General features: G+C 38.1%; 2 protein-coding genes across 3 annotated transcripts; both read right to left on the bottom strand.

Moving 5' to 3' along the window:
* Nucleotides 1–810: 810 nt before the first annotated feature.
* LOC104888057 (probable disease resistance protein RF45) lies at nt 811–7,074 on the bottom strand. Of its 2 annotated transcripts, none has more exons than XM_010672889.4 (5): nt 6,906–7,074; nt 3,970–5,647; nt 2,220–3,432; nt 1,912–2,099; nt 811–1,744 (listed from the first exon to the last, which is right to left on the bottom strand). In XM_010672889.4, the coding sequence occupies exons 2-5, from the start codon at nt 5,628–5,630 to the stop codon at nt 1,369–1,371; spliced, it is 3,438 nt and encodes a 1,145-aa protein (XP_010671191.2). In that variant the 5' UTR covers nt 5,631–5,647; nt 6,906–7,074; the 3' UTR covers nt 811–1,368. The 2 variants fall into 2 exon arrangements, with proteins under 2 accessions (XP_010671191.2, XP_010671190.2); XM_010672888.4 differs by having other exon boundaries at nt 811–1,747; nt 6,906–7,073.
* Nucleotides 7,075–9,179: 2,105 nt separating this feature from the next.
* Nucleotides 9,180–11,733, bottom strand: LOC104888056 (mitochondrial metalloendopeptidase OMA1). Its single transcript, XM_010672886.4, has 3 exons — nt 10,848–11,733; nt 10,129–10,220; nt 9,180–9,711 (listed from the first exon to the last, which is right to left on the bottom strand). Exons 1-3 carry the CDS (start codon nt 11,541–11,543, stop codon nt 9,474–9,476), a joined length of 1,026 nt encoding a protein of 341 aa, XP_010671188.2. The 5' UTR covers nt 11,544–11,733; the 3' UTR covers nt 9,180–9,473.
* Between the last annotated feature and the right edge of the window lie 1,324 nt (nt 11,734–13,057).

The raw sequence follows: 13,057 nt of genomic DNA, 5'->3' as shown, positions 1-13,057 counted from the left end.
TTGCTCCCCTCCATCTGTGTTAATATTTGATTTTCTTGAGAAATTTTGTTTCTTCTTTGTGATCACTTTTTCTATTTGAATCTTAGTTGCTTTTTCTATGTGGAAGTTATGATCTGGAAGTAGGATACATGGTTATACCTTCAGAAACTTCAGAATTTTAGCATTTTGTAGTATGTGAAGCTAGAAAGATAGTTCCATGTTGCTTCAGAAATGTAATATGCCTATTTAGACGATTGAGGAGCAATGGTGTACAATTATTTCGAGGTAATAATCATTGGTACAGAGATGAACACATGTCAGTTTCGGACTCAGGACTCGTAGAATTTGCTGAGTTATGTGTTTGATTTTCATCGTTCAGATGAAATTATTGCAATTGTATGAACTCCTCTGGCTAAAAGGGAGGAAAAACTAGATGCTTGGTATTGTGGCTCCTCAGGATTTATGCTTTCTTTGCTTTTGCAGATTGCAGGTAGCAATGCATGCTGAGGAGCAGCAAAAGATGTTTGGTAGACATTTTGACATTGATGCTGTCATGATGAGCTTTTTTTTTGGTAGATTGATAATGAGCTTGTTCAAAGCTAATTACTGGGAGAGTGATCCACCACAGTTGTTACATAAATGGATATCACTGCCCACAAATAACGTTTTGTTTGAATTTTTGGGTAAACTTATAAATTTTTGACGGTAAATTCTCATCAATTAAAAAAAATCAGAATGTTACGAGTTAGGACTAAATTAATCTCTATATATGATCTCAAAGTTCAACGAATTTTATAAATACGTAATAAAAAATATTCATGATCCATCAAGGACTATAACAAGAAGTTTATTTATACATGAAAGAAGTATCAAGTTGTTACTTATTATAAGTGTAACACTAATTAGTACCACCTTCACCATACCCTTGTTTGTCTCTCCCTCCAGCAACAACTCACCAAAATCATCGTCACCAGTTGTAGCTAGCAAACTTAATAAAGTTTAACTATAGATATGTAAGAACTATAAAAAAAAAAGAGTTAAGACATTTTGAAGATATATGATAAACCAGAAAATTTCTACAAGTCTAAGATACTTCCCTTTGATTATATTTTACACTAGAAGCATGATGTTCATCCTTGTTAATCCAAGAGTCTATCTCTTACAATTTTAAGAATTACAAATGTGAAGTGATATCTTTTGACAACAAGCCCTGCTTATGACAGCAAACCTTGGCTCTTGATCTGCTGCGGCTTTCGTTTGCAGCTGAACACAAGCTCGGGTGAGCCAGATCTCAACGTATTTCCTCCCATCATTGTTTGATCCATTCATCCGCGTTCTTGCAACATACATTGACAACCAGGAAAACCAGGCCTTAAACTTGATGGAGGATTAGAGTTTGGGTTCAATAATAGCCGCTCTGATTTTAAACCCAACCTTTGAATACTGTCGCCATTTAAAATGCAAGTAAAATTCGGCCTCACCAATATTGTTAGGGTGTGTCTCAAATTCACCTATGGAGATTTTTATCCATTCATTCCTTGGTTTGTCATTCAGCGAGGGGCGTCCCAGCTGTTGTGAACTGCCATCAGGGAGGTGAATTTGAGTTCTAACAGACACATCATCGACGAATGAGTCATCTAACATGACCACAAAAGAGAATGAGTACATGACATGCGGTGAGAGATCAGCGATGTTGAATCTTCCATGCACATCAAGCACGAGTACTTCAGATTTTAGTTTCGCCACTTTGATCAATGAACCATCTCTGCTGCAAAAGAACAAAGATTACGAGTCTTTAATTTGCAGAAACATTAACATTATAAGGAAGATTTCCTTTTCAGATTAACCTTATAATGAGAAAACATGATAGTTTATCTAGTGACAACATACATCATTTCAACAGTGTAAACAACAATTTTCCTTTGTAAATACCTTTCTTCTACATCACTCCATTCCCAGTCACGCATAAGGGTAGTCCATATATCATCTTCATTCATATCATGTATGGTATTCCACTCTGGAAGACCATCAATATCATGTTCTGTCGCAACAAAGAGGTTAGTCACATACACCATGAAGCAATTATATTGGTGGTCCTCTTGCTTCACGACCCAGAACTTCTGCTTTTAGACATTAACATGAATATAATCAACAAAACACACACAAAAAAAAAGTTCAGAATATTTAACAGTTGAAAACTCAAAAGCCTGTCCAGAGTTCATAGTCATCGATGGACTTGCCTTCGTTTTGTTTTTCAGAAAAATGCCATTAGTGAGCTGCTCATAGAGCCTGTGGATGGAGGACATGTCAACCGGAGTGTCACTCTGCTCAATGATGGCTTCAAAGTTATGAGGCAGCCTAAGCCTCTGTGACCACCCATAGGCCCTAGCTTGTTCGCCGAATTTTCCAGAAACTCCAAAAAATTCAAGTTGTTGGAGGGTGGTGACAAATGCCAAGCCTTGAGGAAAGTGTTGCAGCTTTCTACAGCTTACAATCTCAAGTTTCTTAAGACTTGACATCGCTCCCTTCTCTATCCTCCATGTGCTCAAGTTTTGAAGATTCTCAAGGTAGAGCTCCTCAAGCTGAGGAAAAGAACTAAGGTTGCAAGTTAATGCAGCTCCCATGTATGAATTTGAGAGTCTTAGGAGCTTCAAATGGGCTAATGTTCCAGCAACTTCCATGGGATCCTCGTCCTCCAGAACACTATCCTTCAATTCTAAAATCAAAAGATTAGACGGCAATATGAGAGACAGTTTCTCCACCCGTATTTTTCCAACCAATACCAGTTTATGAAGGTTTTGATTGTGAGAGAACATACAATTCACACGCAATGCCACGCCAACTTTCCACTCACAATGGAATGTACGGAGTCGATCAGACATGAGGCTTGGGCAACTGAATGCAGACTCCAAATCCTTTTCGGTTGATACAACCACCCTCAGTTTCCTCAGAGTAGTGCTGAGCTTTGGTATCTCTCTTGAAAACCAATTTCCCCCTGTACATTGTACTCCCCAGAGTACTTGCAGGTTCTTCAATGCACTCAATTGTAGTTCTTCAGGATCCCAAGGACATTCTATTGGCAAAAATAGATGCTGAAGTAGCATGAGCTTGCACAAGATATTAGGTATCTTGACATTATTATTATCAGAATCAACGTTTCTGTAGTCTAAAGTCAATAGATTTCTCAAATTCCCAATTGACATGGGGAGTTTGGTTATATTCGAAGCACGGATCCCAAGGTACCTTAAGTGTATTAAACTTCCAATTTGTGTGGGCAAAGCTCTATCAGAAGTCTTAATGCCCCAGAGATTTAACAATCTAAGTAACTTGAAATTGTGAGGGAGAATTCTCAAATCTAATGTCTCTTTGGAAATATAGGCAGAATGCATGACAGTAGATTTTGTCAATAGTACAAGCGACCTCAAACTGGAAATTTGTGTTGGAAAAGAGATGCTGGAAAAAGGAAAAACAGCAAATTAACTATGCATATAAATCATGAGCAAGAATGAGAAAGAACAAAGCAAATGTTAGATTCCATGATTTATACCTCAACGTCTGTAATGAATTATATCATTATGCAAAGACTTAAATATTGGACATATTCTAAACAAGGTTTTCTATACACAACCATTACCTATCACTGTACTTTTAACTAAACACTATCTTTAGCAATTCCTGAAAAAACTCATTTGGGTTACGCATACATATATAGGAGGTATACCATAAGAAATATGGACAAGATTGTTATTTGCAAGCTAAGCTAAGAAACTCAGTTGGGAATTAATACTAAGAACCTGGACCTGAGAACTCTTTGCTTTTAATTTTGCCATCTATGCATACTGTTGTGAGCTAACTTACTAATACTTAAGAGAGAGTTGTTTTCCTGTTCTGTGAGTAAACGGCAACAAGAGGAAGAATCAGATAGCAAACTAACTTTTTGTGGGATTGAGAGAATGCCAAAGATCATGTTGATAAAATCTTTCTTATTACCTGGAATGAAGAGCAGCCCTACGTGACTGAATTGCTGTTGTAGATGTATCATTAGCGGCAGAATTGTTGTTGAGGAGAGTATAAATCTGAAGAAAGTTATCTTCTCTGGCCTTTCTGACACAAAGTTCACGCAATAGATCGTGCAAGTGAATCGCTTTGATGGCTCCCTTGAAATTGGTTCTTACTACTTGAATCATGAAGCGGTGGCTCATTTCTTCTAAACACTGCATTGCTACATCTTCTAGGGACATTTCTTCAGTTTCAGCCATGAGACCCTCAGCTATCCACATTCTGGTTAACATTCCAGCAGGAATTTGGCAATCTTCCGGAAATACACTCAGATAAAGAAAGCAAGGTTTGAGATCAAAAGGGAGATCATCATAGCTGAGAGCTAGCATATCCCCAACTCTACCATACATATGTGTGCATGTACCTTCCATCACCCTTGATCGTACCGCTTCACTCACTTGCTGCCATTCCGTGATGCTTCTTTTTGCATTCAGAATTCCAGCTAATGCTACTATAGCCAAGGGAAGCCCGTCACATTTCTTGAGCATTTCCTTACCCAGATCCTCATAGCTTTCATTATTGTAATTTGTATGATAATTGAAAGCGATCTTGCAGAAAAGTTCCCAACTTTCCTCCATGCTTAGAGGCCTTGGCTCATGGATATATAGGTGCCGTTGGAGGTTCTGAAATTGAACAACTTCTTGGTTTCGGGTGGTGATAATAATTTTGCTTCCTTTATTATTGTTCACCCGTGGGAGGGCAGGGAGTATTTCCTTTAGAGCCTCTTTCCTCCAAACATCATCCAATACCACTAAATAAGATTTCTTTTCCAAGATGCTCCGAACCTTGTCCACGAGCTCTTCCTCGCTTGATTTGGAGTTCAAGTTGGACATCTCCATAGGACTACTAACCTTCCTTAAGATTTCAGATAGAACATGCCTGGTGTTCCAATCTTGGGAAATATAAACCCATGCACAGCAATCAAAGCATTCTTTAGTATATGGATGGTTGTAGAGCTTCCTAGCAAGGGTGGTTTTCCCTGAGCCACCCATTCCCACAATGGTAACAATATTTTTTTGAATGTTACCTGCTCCCATCAATACTTCTACTAAAAGTTTGATATCTTTCTCCAAACCAACAATAAACTCACCATCATCATCATAGGGATAGCTTCGCGGCTTTTGCCTTGAATTTCTTTGATAGTCACTTGATGATCGAAAATCTTCACTGACCTTAGTGATTCTTCTTACTCCATAACTTATTAACCTGTCAGTGATTCGCTTTACATTACTCTGCATCAATTGTATCTGTTTCCCTATCGTGTAAGCCTGAGGTGCAGTATGCAGGAAGCACATAAATCTCATAAATGATCCTTTACTACCAACAATATAAGCCTCTGCTTCAACTTCAAGTATGTAAGTATCTATGACATCCTCAGCATCATAAGCAAGTTTTCTAATTTGCCTGATCAAAGTGCAAATTTCCTTATTCATCTCTTGCTTTGCATCAGCATCTTGGAGATACTGCTGCATAAGTTCAAGCTCTTCTTGGAGGTTCCTTACTTGGTCTGCCACTTCCAATAACATGTTTGCCTCTTGGATGAGCAATGACCCAATCCATTGAATAGCAGAAGCTACAAGAGATGCCGCCATACTGCAGCTAGTCCCTACTACACTTGTCGAAATCGATGTTTAATTAGCATATTGCTTCAACATATATAATATCTATTAGGCAATGATGTATCCAAAATTTAGCAATTGGGTTTAGATCTAAGATAATTGTACTTATTACATATAATGAAGTTCAATAACTTGGTCCGAAATTGCAAATTACAACCAATAGTTGTGAGTGTGCTCATATTATACATTTATACTACTACATGAAAAGGATACAATACCATATAACCCCATATTTAAGGTGTTTTTCCTAAATACCCAAGCGTTTGCACCCCATCTTGTGAACCTCTGACTTGTAAAATGTCATGTACTTAACGATTTTGGGCAACAAACCCATGACAACTCACTCATAACAGATAAAGGTTCAAGAACCATTCTCACATGGTCACACCCACTTAGAACCCTGAAACTGATATATCCATCTTTCTCTCAAGTTATACGCATTCCATTCCCAAAATCAATGAACCACAATGTTTATTTTTCGCATTTAACGGAACCTAACTACCCATTTTTGTGATCTTAAGTTTGCACCAATCTTTAGCTGTTTAAGTCAAACTACAATCAGTCAATCATGTTGTCAAGTGAAGGGGTGGAGACGCAGGGGTTATGGACAAAATAACATCTAAAAGACTAAAACCCAGGGTTTTTATATTATAAGTTCCCATAAAAAAGAGAAAATTTTATAATTGTGCTTGATGAGTTTTTCATACTTCAGAACATTGTTACCTAATTCCCTAATTCTCCGCTAATTAGAAATTGAGAAAAGTGAACTATGGTCGAATTCAGTTCATTTTTGGCACATTTTGGGCGAATTGGCAAATTCAAAAGGCGAATTAGGTAATAATGCTTTAGAAGCAACTTACAACATCATCAACGCAGTAATTCGATGTATGGATAGTAGATTAATGGTTTAACCATTTGAAGCATGCTAAAACTGACTAGTAATAAAGCAAAGAGGACTTAATTCTTCCACTTAATAGTTGGAATTTATTAATTCATGAAGAAAGCTTAAACTCCCTTGTTCCCCCTATTTGCAGTTGCAGCCAACCAATATAGCTAAAAACCATTACCATTTGCAGGAATCAGCCAAACAAATAGCTAATTTGAAAGTTGAAACTAGTATCAAACAAAAGCAAAGATGAAGCATTGAAATTCAAAGAAATTTGAAGCGCATGAAAATCATAAAAATATACATGATCATAAAACATAAAGTAGTTGATTAAATAAAAGGCAGAGTAAAAGAAGTCTTACCATTCACCAGAAGAGGCTGCTAATGGATGCTAGAGGAGTTTGGCGAGATGAGATGGAGATACTTCACTTAATATCACCAGTTGACTGGAAGAGTCGTTGGTACTTTTTTTCGAGAAGTCTACAATCATGGAAGTTTCTTAGAAAGTTGCGTTGATTTTTCACCTAACTATACCCTACTCAGTAAATTGGTAATAATGCTGACCAATCTCTCCGCATTCTGATGTATTATTATAAACCATAGTTCGAAAATACGGTTTTGGTCACGGTAGTGGTAACCGTCACGGTGATGCGGAAACTGGGATAATACGGTTATCGTAATGCGGTTTTTTTTACACGTTTACGATGCGGCTAATATCGATTCGGTAGATTTGAAAACCTTGACGACACGGGCGATATGATAGAATGCGGCCTTGTTTTGACACCATATACATCTAAATCATGTTAGAGAATGACTAAGCATTACTTGATACTTCCACAAAATTTTACTAAGCTAGAGAAATGAGACAGCTACTAGTCTATTATTATTATTGTGGCTGAAGAACATACACTTTGTTACAAAACAAGAAACAAAAGACGGGTTGGCGCCTACCGCAACTAAAATTATCTAAAAATCCTCTCTTCCTTGTTTTTCAATGAATAGCTTGCCTGCAAACACACACAAATTTTCTTGCACATAACAAATCTGAATGATTCTGATTTGCGCATAACTTCATTTTTTATCCTTTCTTTTTCTGTATCAACTACTGTAAAAGTCCAAGCCTTTATTACAGTGGGACGAGCCTTTCGTAGGCTTGACAAGATTGGATATCATTTGAAATTAACAAAGACTTTTAGTCCATTTACGTACCAATTGATGCGTTTGAAGCTCCTTTTTGTAGGGTAGGTGCGTTTGAAGCTCAGTAGGAGCCTGTCATGGACTTCCGTTCTTTCTGTCAAATATGTCCGGCAGCAAAATTGCTATGCACATGTACGGAATATACATATTGCTTCTTGTACCTGAAAAGAGTCTGAGAGGTTCCAAGGTGTTAGAATTAGCCACTGATGCACTGCACAACAATGGTAAAGGCGAAGTTGACCAACTGCAATCCAGATGCAGACCTGAGCTCGAAGACGGGTAGGACGGGCAATTAGCAAATGCCTTATACATGGGTTGCCAAAATACAGTGTGAGAGTGCATCAAAATTGTCGGTGGGAATACATCAAGTACTTAAAAACAGCACTAAGGCGAGTGTTGGTGACGAATTGACGATTGATGAATCAGTAAGACAGTGATGGAAATTACATCTACCATTGAGCAAAGGTGTGAGGTGGAGGTCAAATCATTGGAGTGTTTCCATCGAAGTGAGGATCAGTGAATTCATCTATCTGGGGTAGGGGTATATGTCGGTTTATGGAGAAAGTATATAATGAGGAGAATTGTGTCGTGGAGGTAGCCCCAAAGAAAGGGGTACAGAGGTATTCACATAACTACAATCTAAAAAAATGGCCCAGAAGATAGGAGGAAAGAAAGGCGGCATGGCAGAGCAGTAAAACTGGAAGGAAGATCAGGCTCCATGCCTCCATCAGCAGTTCAGAGATTCAAGCTTTAGGTTCGATAATTACCCCTTGAATTATCAGCTGAGGCTCGATCTCTTCCAGGGAGAAGGTCATCTTTCCAACATGTGCAGACGATGTCTTAAATTTACCAACAGAGAGTCTTATCCATTCATCTCTCGGCTTGTCACTCAAGTCGTGTTCTTGCCACTGAAAATGATCAGGAAGATACCTCTGACAACAGAAAATTACCTTTAGTGAATCTAACTTGGGGCCGTCTATAAGCATCGATACGAGCTTGGGGCTATGACAAATATAAGACAAAATTTCCCACTTTCACACATACAACAAGACCGAGTGTCTCTTTTTAACACTCAGCAACGATACTTTGGTGGATATACCTCTGACAGCAGTCGTGATATTGGGAGTAACAAGGGAAATTTTGTCCTGCTTCCTGCTGGGTATAGAAAGTAAGCAACTTTGTGGTATTTTTGTCATAGCATCAAGTTCATGTCAATTGTGTAGACGGCTCAAAAATAAGGTTATTGGAGGCAATTTATCTTAATATATCAGAATTTGATAGTTTTCATGATATATAAATCTACGTTTTATGCTCTAACAAAGATGTGGCCTTTTACGCAACTATAATACTAACACCATCCAAGCAGGAAACTATGTGCAAAACATAATAATAAAGTTCAAAACCAAACAATAATAGGGAGGATTTCTGAAGAGTAGAAGAGCATTGAAATTAGAAACTAAGATTAGGTTGAATTAACAATGTGACTGACAGACTGAGATAATATACTAGCAGATTTTCAAGTCAAAACAACCTCTTAATATTGTCAAAAAGAAGAAATGTAATGGCAAGAAAATGATCCATGAGCTGTTTTGAGTACCATAAACAGACAAAGCTTCTACAAAGAAGATGTTGTGGTGAATTCATATTCATAGCATCATATTCAGCAAAACCTGCTACAACTTCAATGTATCTTATTTACCCGCTTCCTCCATCATCTGAGCTTGAGCTAAGAACTAAGCTATAGTTTGCCTTCTCAGCTTCTGATATGCTTGAGGTGCAACTCGTGGGTCGTATCCAGCAGAAGACATCAACTGCAGGCCAATGTAATCTGCTTCCATCTTCCTCCAAAGAAAATAACAATCCAATGGTGCAAAACACAGCAGAAGCCCGGTAAAATTCAGTCCAGATTTGATCAAGCCAGCGGTGAATGGCCGTAGTTTACAAGCTCTAGCCTGAATAATCTTCACAATTCTGTAAATCGACACCCTATGTCACAAAACTTACATGCACATATAACATGTTTCACTACTCAATTTCCATGTAGCTTCTCTGTTTTTATTAGTTGCAATATTTTGACCTTCATACTATTCATATACTAACTTCGACTAGCAACACTAATGCTCAAAGTTGTATATTGCCAAGTGCCAAAGTATTGCAACTAAATGACTAAAAAGAAGCATAGAATATCATAGAAGGACATGAAATTTGCAAATCAGTAGCAGAGAAGTCTGGAGAATTGAGTGAGTCATTTCCAATTTGATTTTGACAAGAATGTTTGAATTTCAGGTTAACCACAGTCCACAAAATAAGTAATCCAAGATCACTAGAAACTAGCAATATTTGCAATAATCTCTAAGAAAAAAAAAGGGGCAGATATGTTCATAAGACCTGGCACTGGGATTGATAATCGAAATGACAAACATAGCCAACATATACTTTGGAAAGAGTTCTGCACAAGGCCGAGCCACAGCATCCGCAACCTATCAAGAACATACCACCATATAACATCACATTATCATGATAGCAACCAAAAATTTCATCACTAAACTAATATTCATATAATAAAGTTTTGTATTTTTTTATTTGGTAATTAGCTGGCCCAAGCAGGCTAAATCCTCATTAGCTGGGAGGTAAGAAGGGGATCCCAACCCATAATGAAACGTTCAGAGACCGAAAACTAGGGATTTATATCCAGAAGCATAAATCCACACAAACACCCCGTTTTGGGTTGATGAGAGTCGAACTCTCGACCATGAGGTTGGGAGATAGGAGCTCCAACCATTGGGCTCCAACATGATTTTCAATATAATAAAATTTTGTATTTTTTTTTTGATTTGGTAATTAGCTGGCCCAAGCAGACTCAACCCTCATGAGCTGAAGGTAAGAACGGGATCCCAACCTACCAGGAAACTTTCAAAGACTGAAACTGGAGATTTATATCCAGAAACATAAATCCACACAAACACCCCAAATATGGGATTGACGAGAGTCGAACTAACGACCATGAGGTTGGGAGATCCAACCATTGGGCTCCCACATGATTCTCAACATAATAAAACTTTGTATGTTTGCAAGAAAAACCTATCATGAAGTATACTCTTATATACCTGAGTCCCAATAATTGCAGCCAATTCAGAATCTGAATGGAAATAGTTGAGCAACCCAGTAGAAATAGCAATCATTCCACCTGGAAAACAAAAGGAAAAAACCCGGGGTTCGTCGACAACGAAAACTTTCAAATGCTTAGTAGTTGTCTTAGATCCATGCCCTTCATGTATGAGCTTGTGATCAAGAGATACAATGATGTGTTCAAATACTACTCTAGCCCTCACACTAGCACGATGTGTAGCAGGCAATATTTTACCATCATACAATTTCTTCTTCATAAATTCCCCAATTTTTATCTCAAGAGATGTTAGCGGAATCACAAGATGCTTCCTTTCTGTAAAGGGTACAACTTCTGAAATGCTATAATAAATAGTCATCACAAATAAAATACCGTCCCCCCACCATGAATTTTTTTTTTTTAGCTGTTTTCCAAAGAAATTCTGAGTTTTTTTAACTTCAAGAGAATTTCTGATAGTAGCAACACCAGAAATAATTCTGTTTTGATTATGTTTAAACCTATTGAAGTACCCACATTTTGAAGAAATTGAAGGAGACCCATGTAACCTAAAAAACTTAAATTGAGTGTAAAACAAAGAATAGGAATTGGAATGAGATGAAGTTTTAGTAAGTAACTTGGAATTGAAGCTGGGTTTTAGAGCATTGTAGACAAACCTTGAATTTCTGTGAAATGCCATGATTTTGGAAGAGAAAAATAAGGTAATTTTGCTCCAAATTCTTCAAATTTTAGAACTGGGTTTAAGGAAAAGAGTTAAATTTTGGGTGGTTTGAGGAGTTTAAGTGTTTTTGAGGAGACGGTTCAGAAGAAAATAATCTCATCAATGGCTCTGCAAGAAAGTGGCAGGACGTGACGTGACTGGTGCGTGTTTGGATCCTCTAGAGTTGTAAAATAACTCTACAAGGTAGAGTTTGAGCAATATCAACCATGGAATAAAAAATCAATGGCTCAGATATTCTCTTTCCAAAATTCCCCTTATTTTATCTCATCAAAATCTACCATTAAATCTTTTCATTCCACCAATATGAGGCCTTGATTTTAAAATGCATGGCTCAGATACAACTCTACCTTGTAGAATTTCACGAAAACTCTAGAGGATCCAGACTGGACTGATGCTATACTGCTATTTGATGTTTGAACTGAGTCAAACGCGGTCAATAGAAAAAAAATACTCAATTACTTTGGTTACGTTTTAAATGCAACAATTTTTATTTTTGACAATTTAAAATATAACAATTTCCTTTTTTTAATTTTTAGTATGATTTCTATTTTTGAAATTATCAAAATATCCTTATTAAAAAACTTAAAACACATATTATATTAGTATATTTACTCAAATCAAATTAAATACAAATTAAATCAAAATTAATCTACCTAAACATTCAATACCACCTTCACCCACCACCTACCACCCACCACCATTTCTCTCTCCTCCATCGTACTCCATCATTCTCTCTCTCCTCCATCCTCCATCCTCCATCCTCCATCACCATTTTTCTCTTCTCCACCACCACCATCATCATCACCATTATCGTTGGGGTCCGTCCTTTGTCCTTTGTTCTCCGCACCCACCATCCTCACCACCTTCGTTCCACCTTCGATCTCCTCCCTCACCAGCACAAAACCACCTTCGTTCTGCCACTGGTGCTCGTCCTCTATCCTTCGTTCCAACCCAAAACCGCCGGCGTCCATCCTCTGTCCTTTGTTCCAACCCAAAATCGCCTTCGCTCCATCTTACTTCGTGCTCTCTCGATTTCTCTCTCTTCTCCATATGTTTCTTTCCTGCATCTCTGTCTATCCGATCCCTTGCTCTCGTCTTCAAGTTGTTGTGGAAGTGGAGTGGGTTTTGATGACGGGTGCTTTTGACGATGGTTTATAGAGTGGATTTTGAGCGGTGCTTTTGACGGTGATTTATGAAGTGGATTTAGGGTTTAGATGGTGGTGGTGCTTTTGATAGTGGTTTATGAAGTGGATTTACGGTTTAGATGGTGGTGGTGCTTTTGACGGTGGTGGTGGTAAGATGTGGCAGTAGTGGTGGTTGGGTGGTGATGGGGACAAAAGGAAGGTGGTGGTAATGGCAGCAGGAGTGGTGGTCGTGGTAGTAGAGTGGGTGCGGCGGTGAAGATGGCTGCAAAAGTGATGGTCGTGCTAGTAGGGTGGTTTGGTGGTGGTGATGGCAGCAGGAGTGGTGGT

Source organism: Beta vulgaris, chromosome 3 (assembly GCF_026745355.1).
Source record: "Beta vulgaris subsp. vulgaris cultivar EL10 chromosome 3, EL10.2, whole genome shotgun sequence".
Lineage (NCBI taxonomy): Eukaryota > Viridiplantae > Streptophyta > Magnoliopsida > Caryophyllales > Amaranthaceae > Beta > Beta vulgaris.
This window is presented reverse-complemented; position numbering and strand designations above follow the sequence as displayed.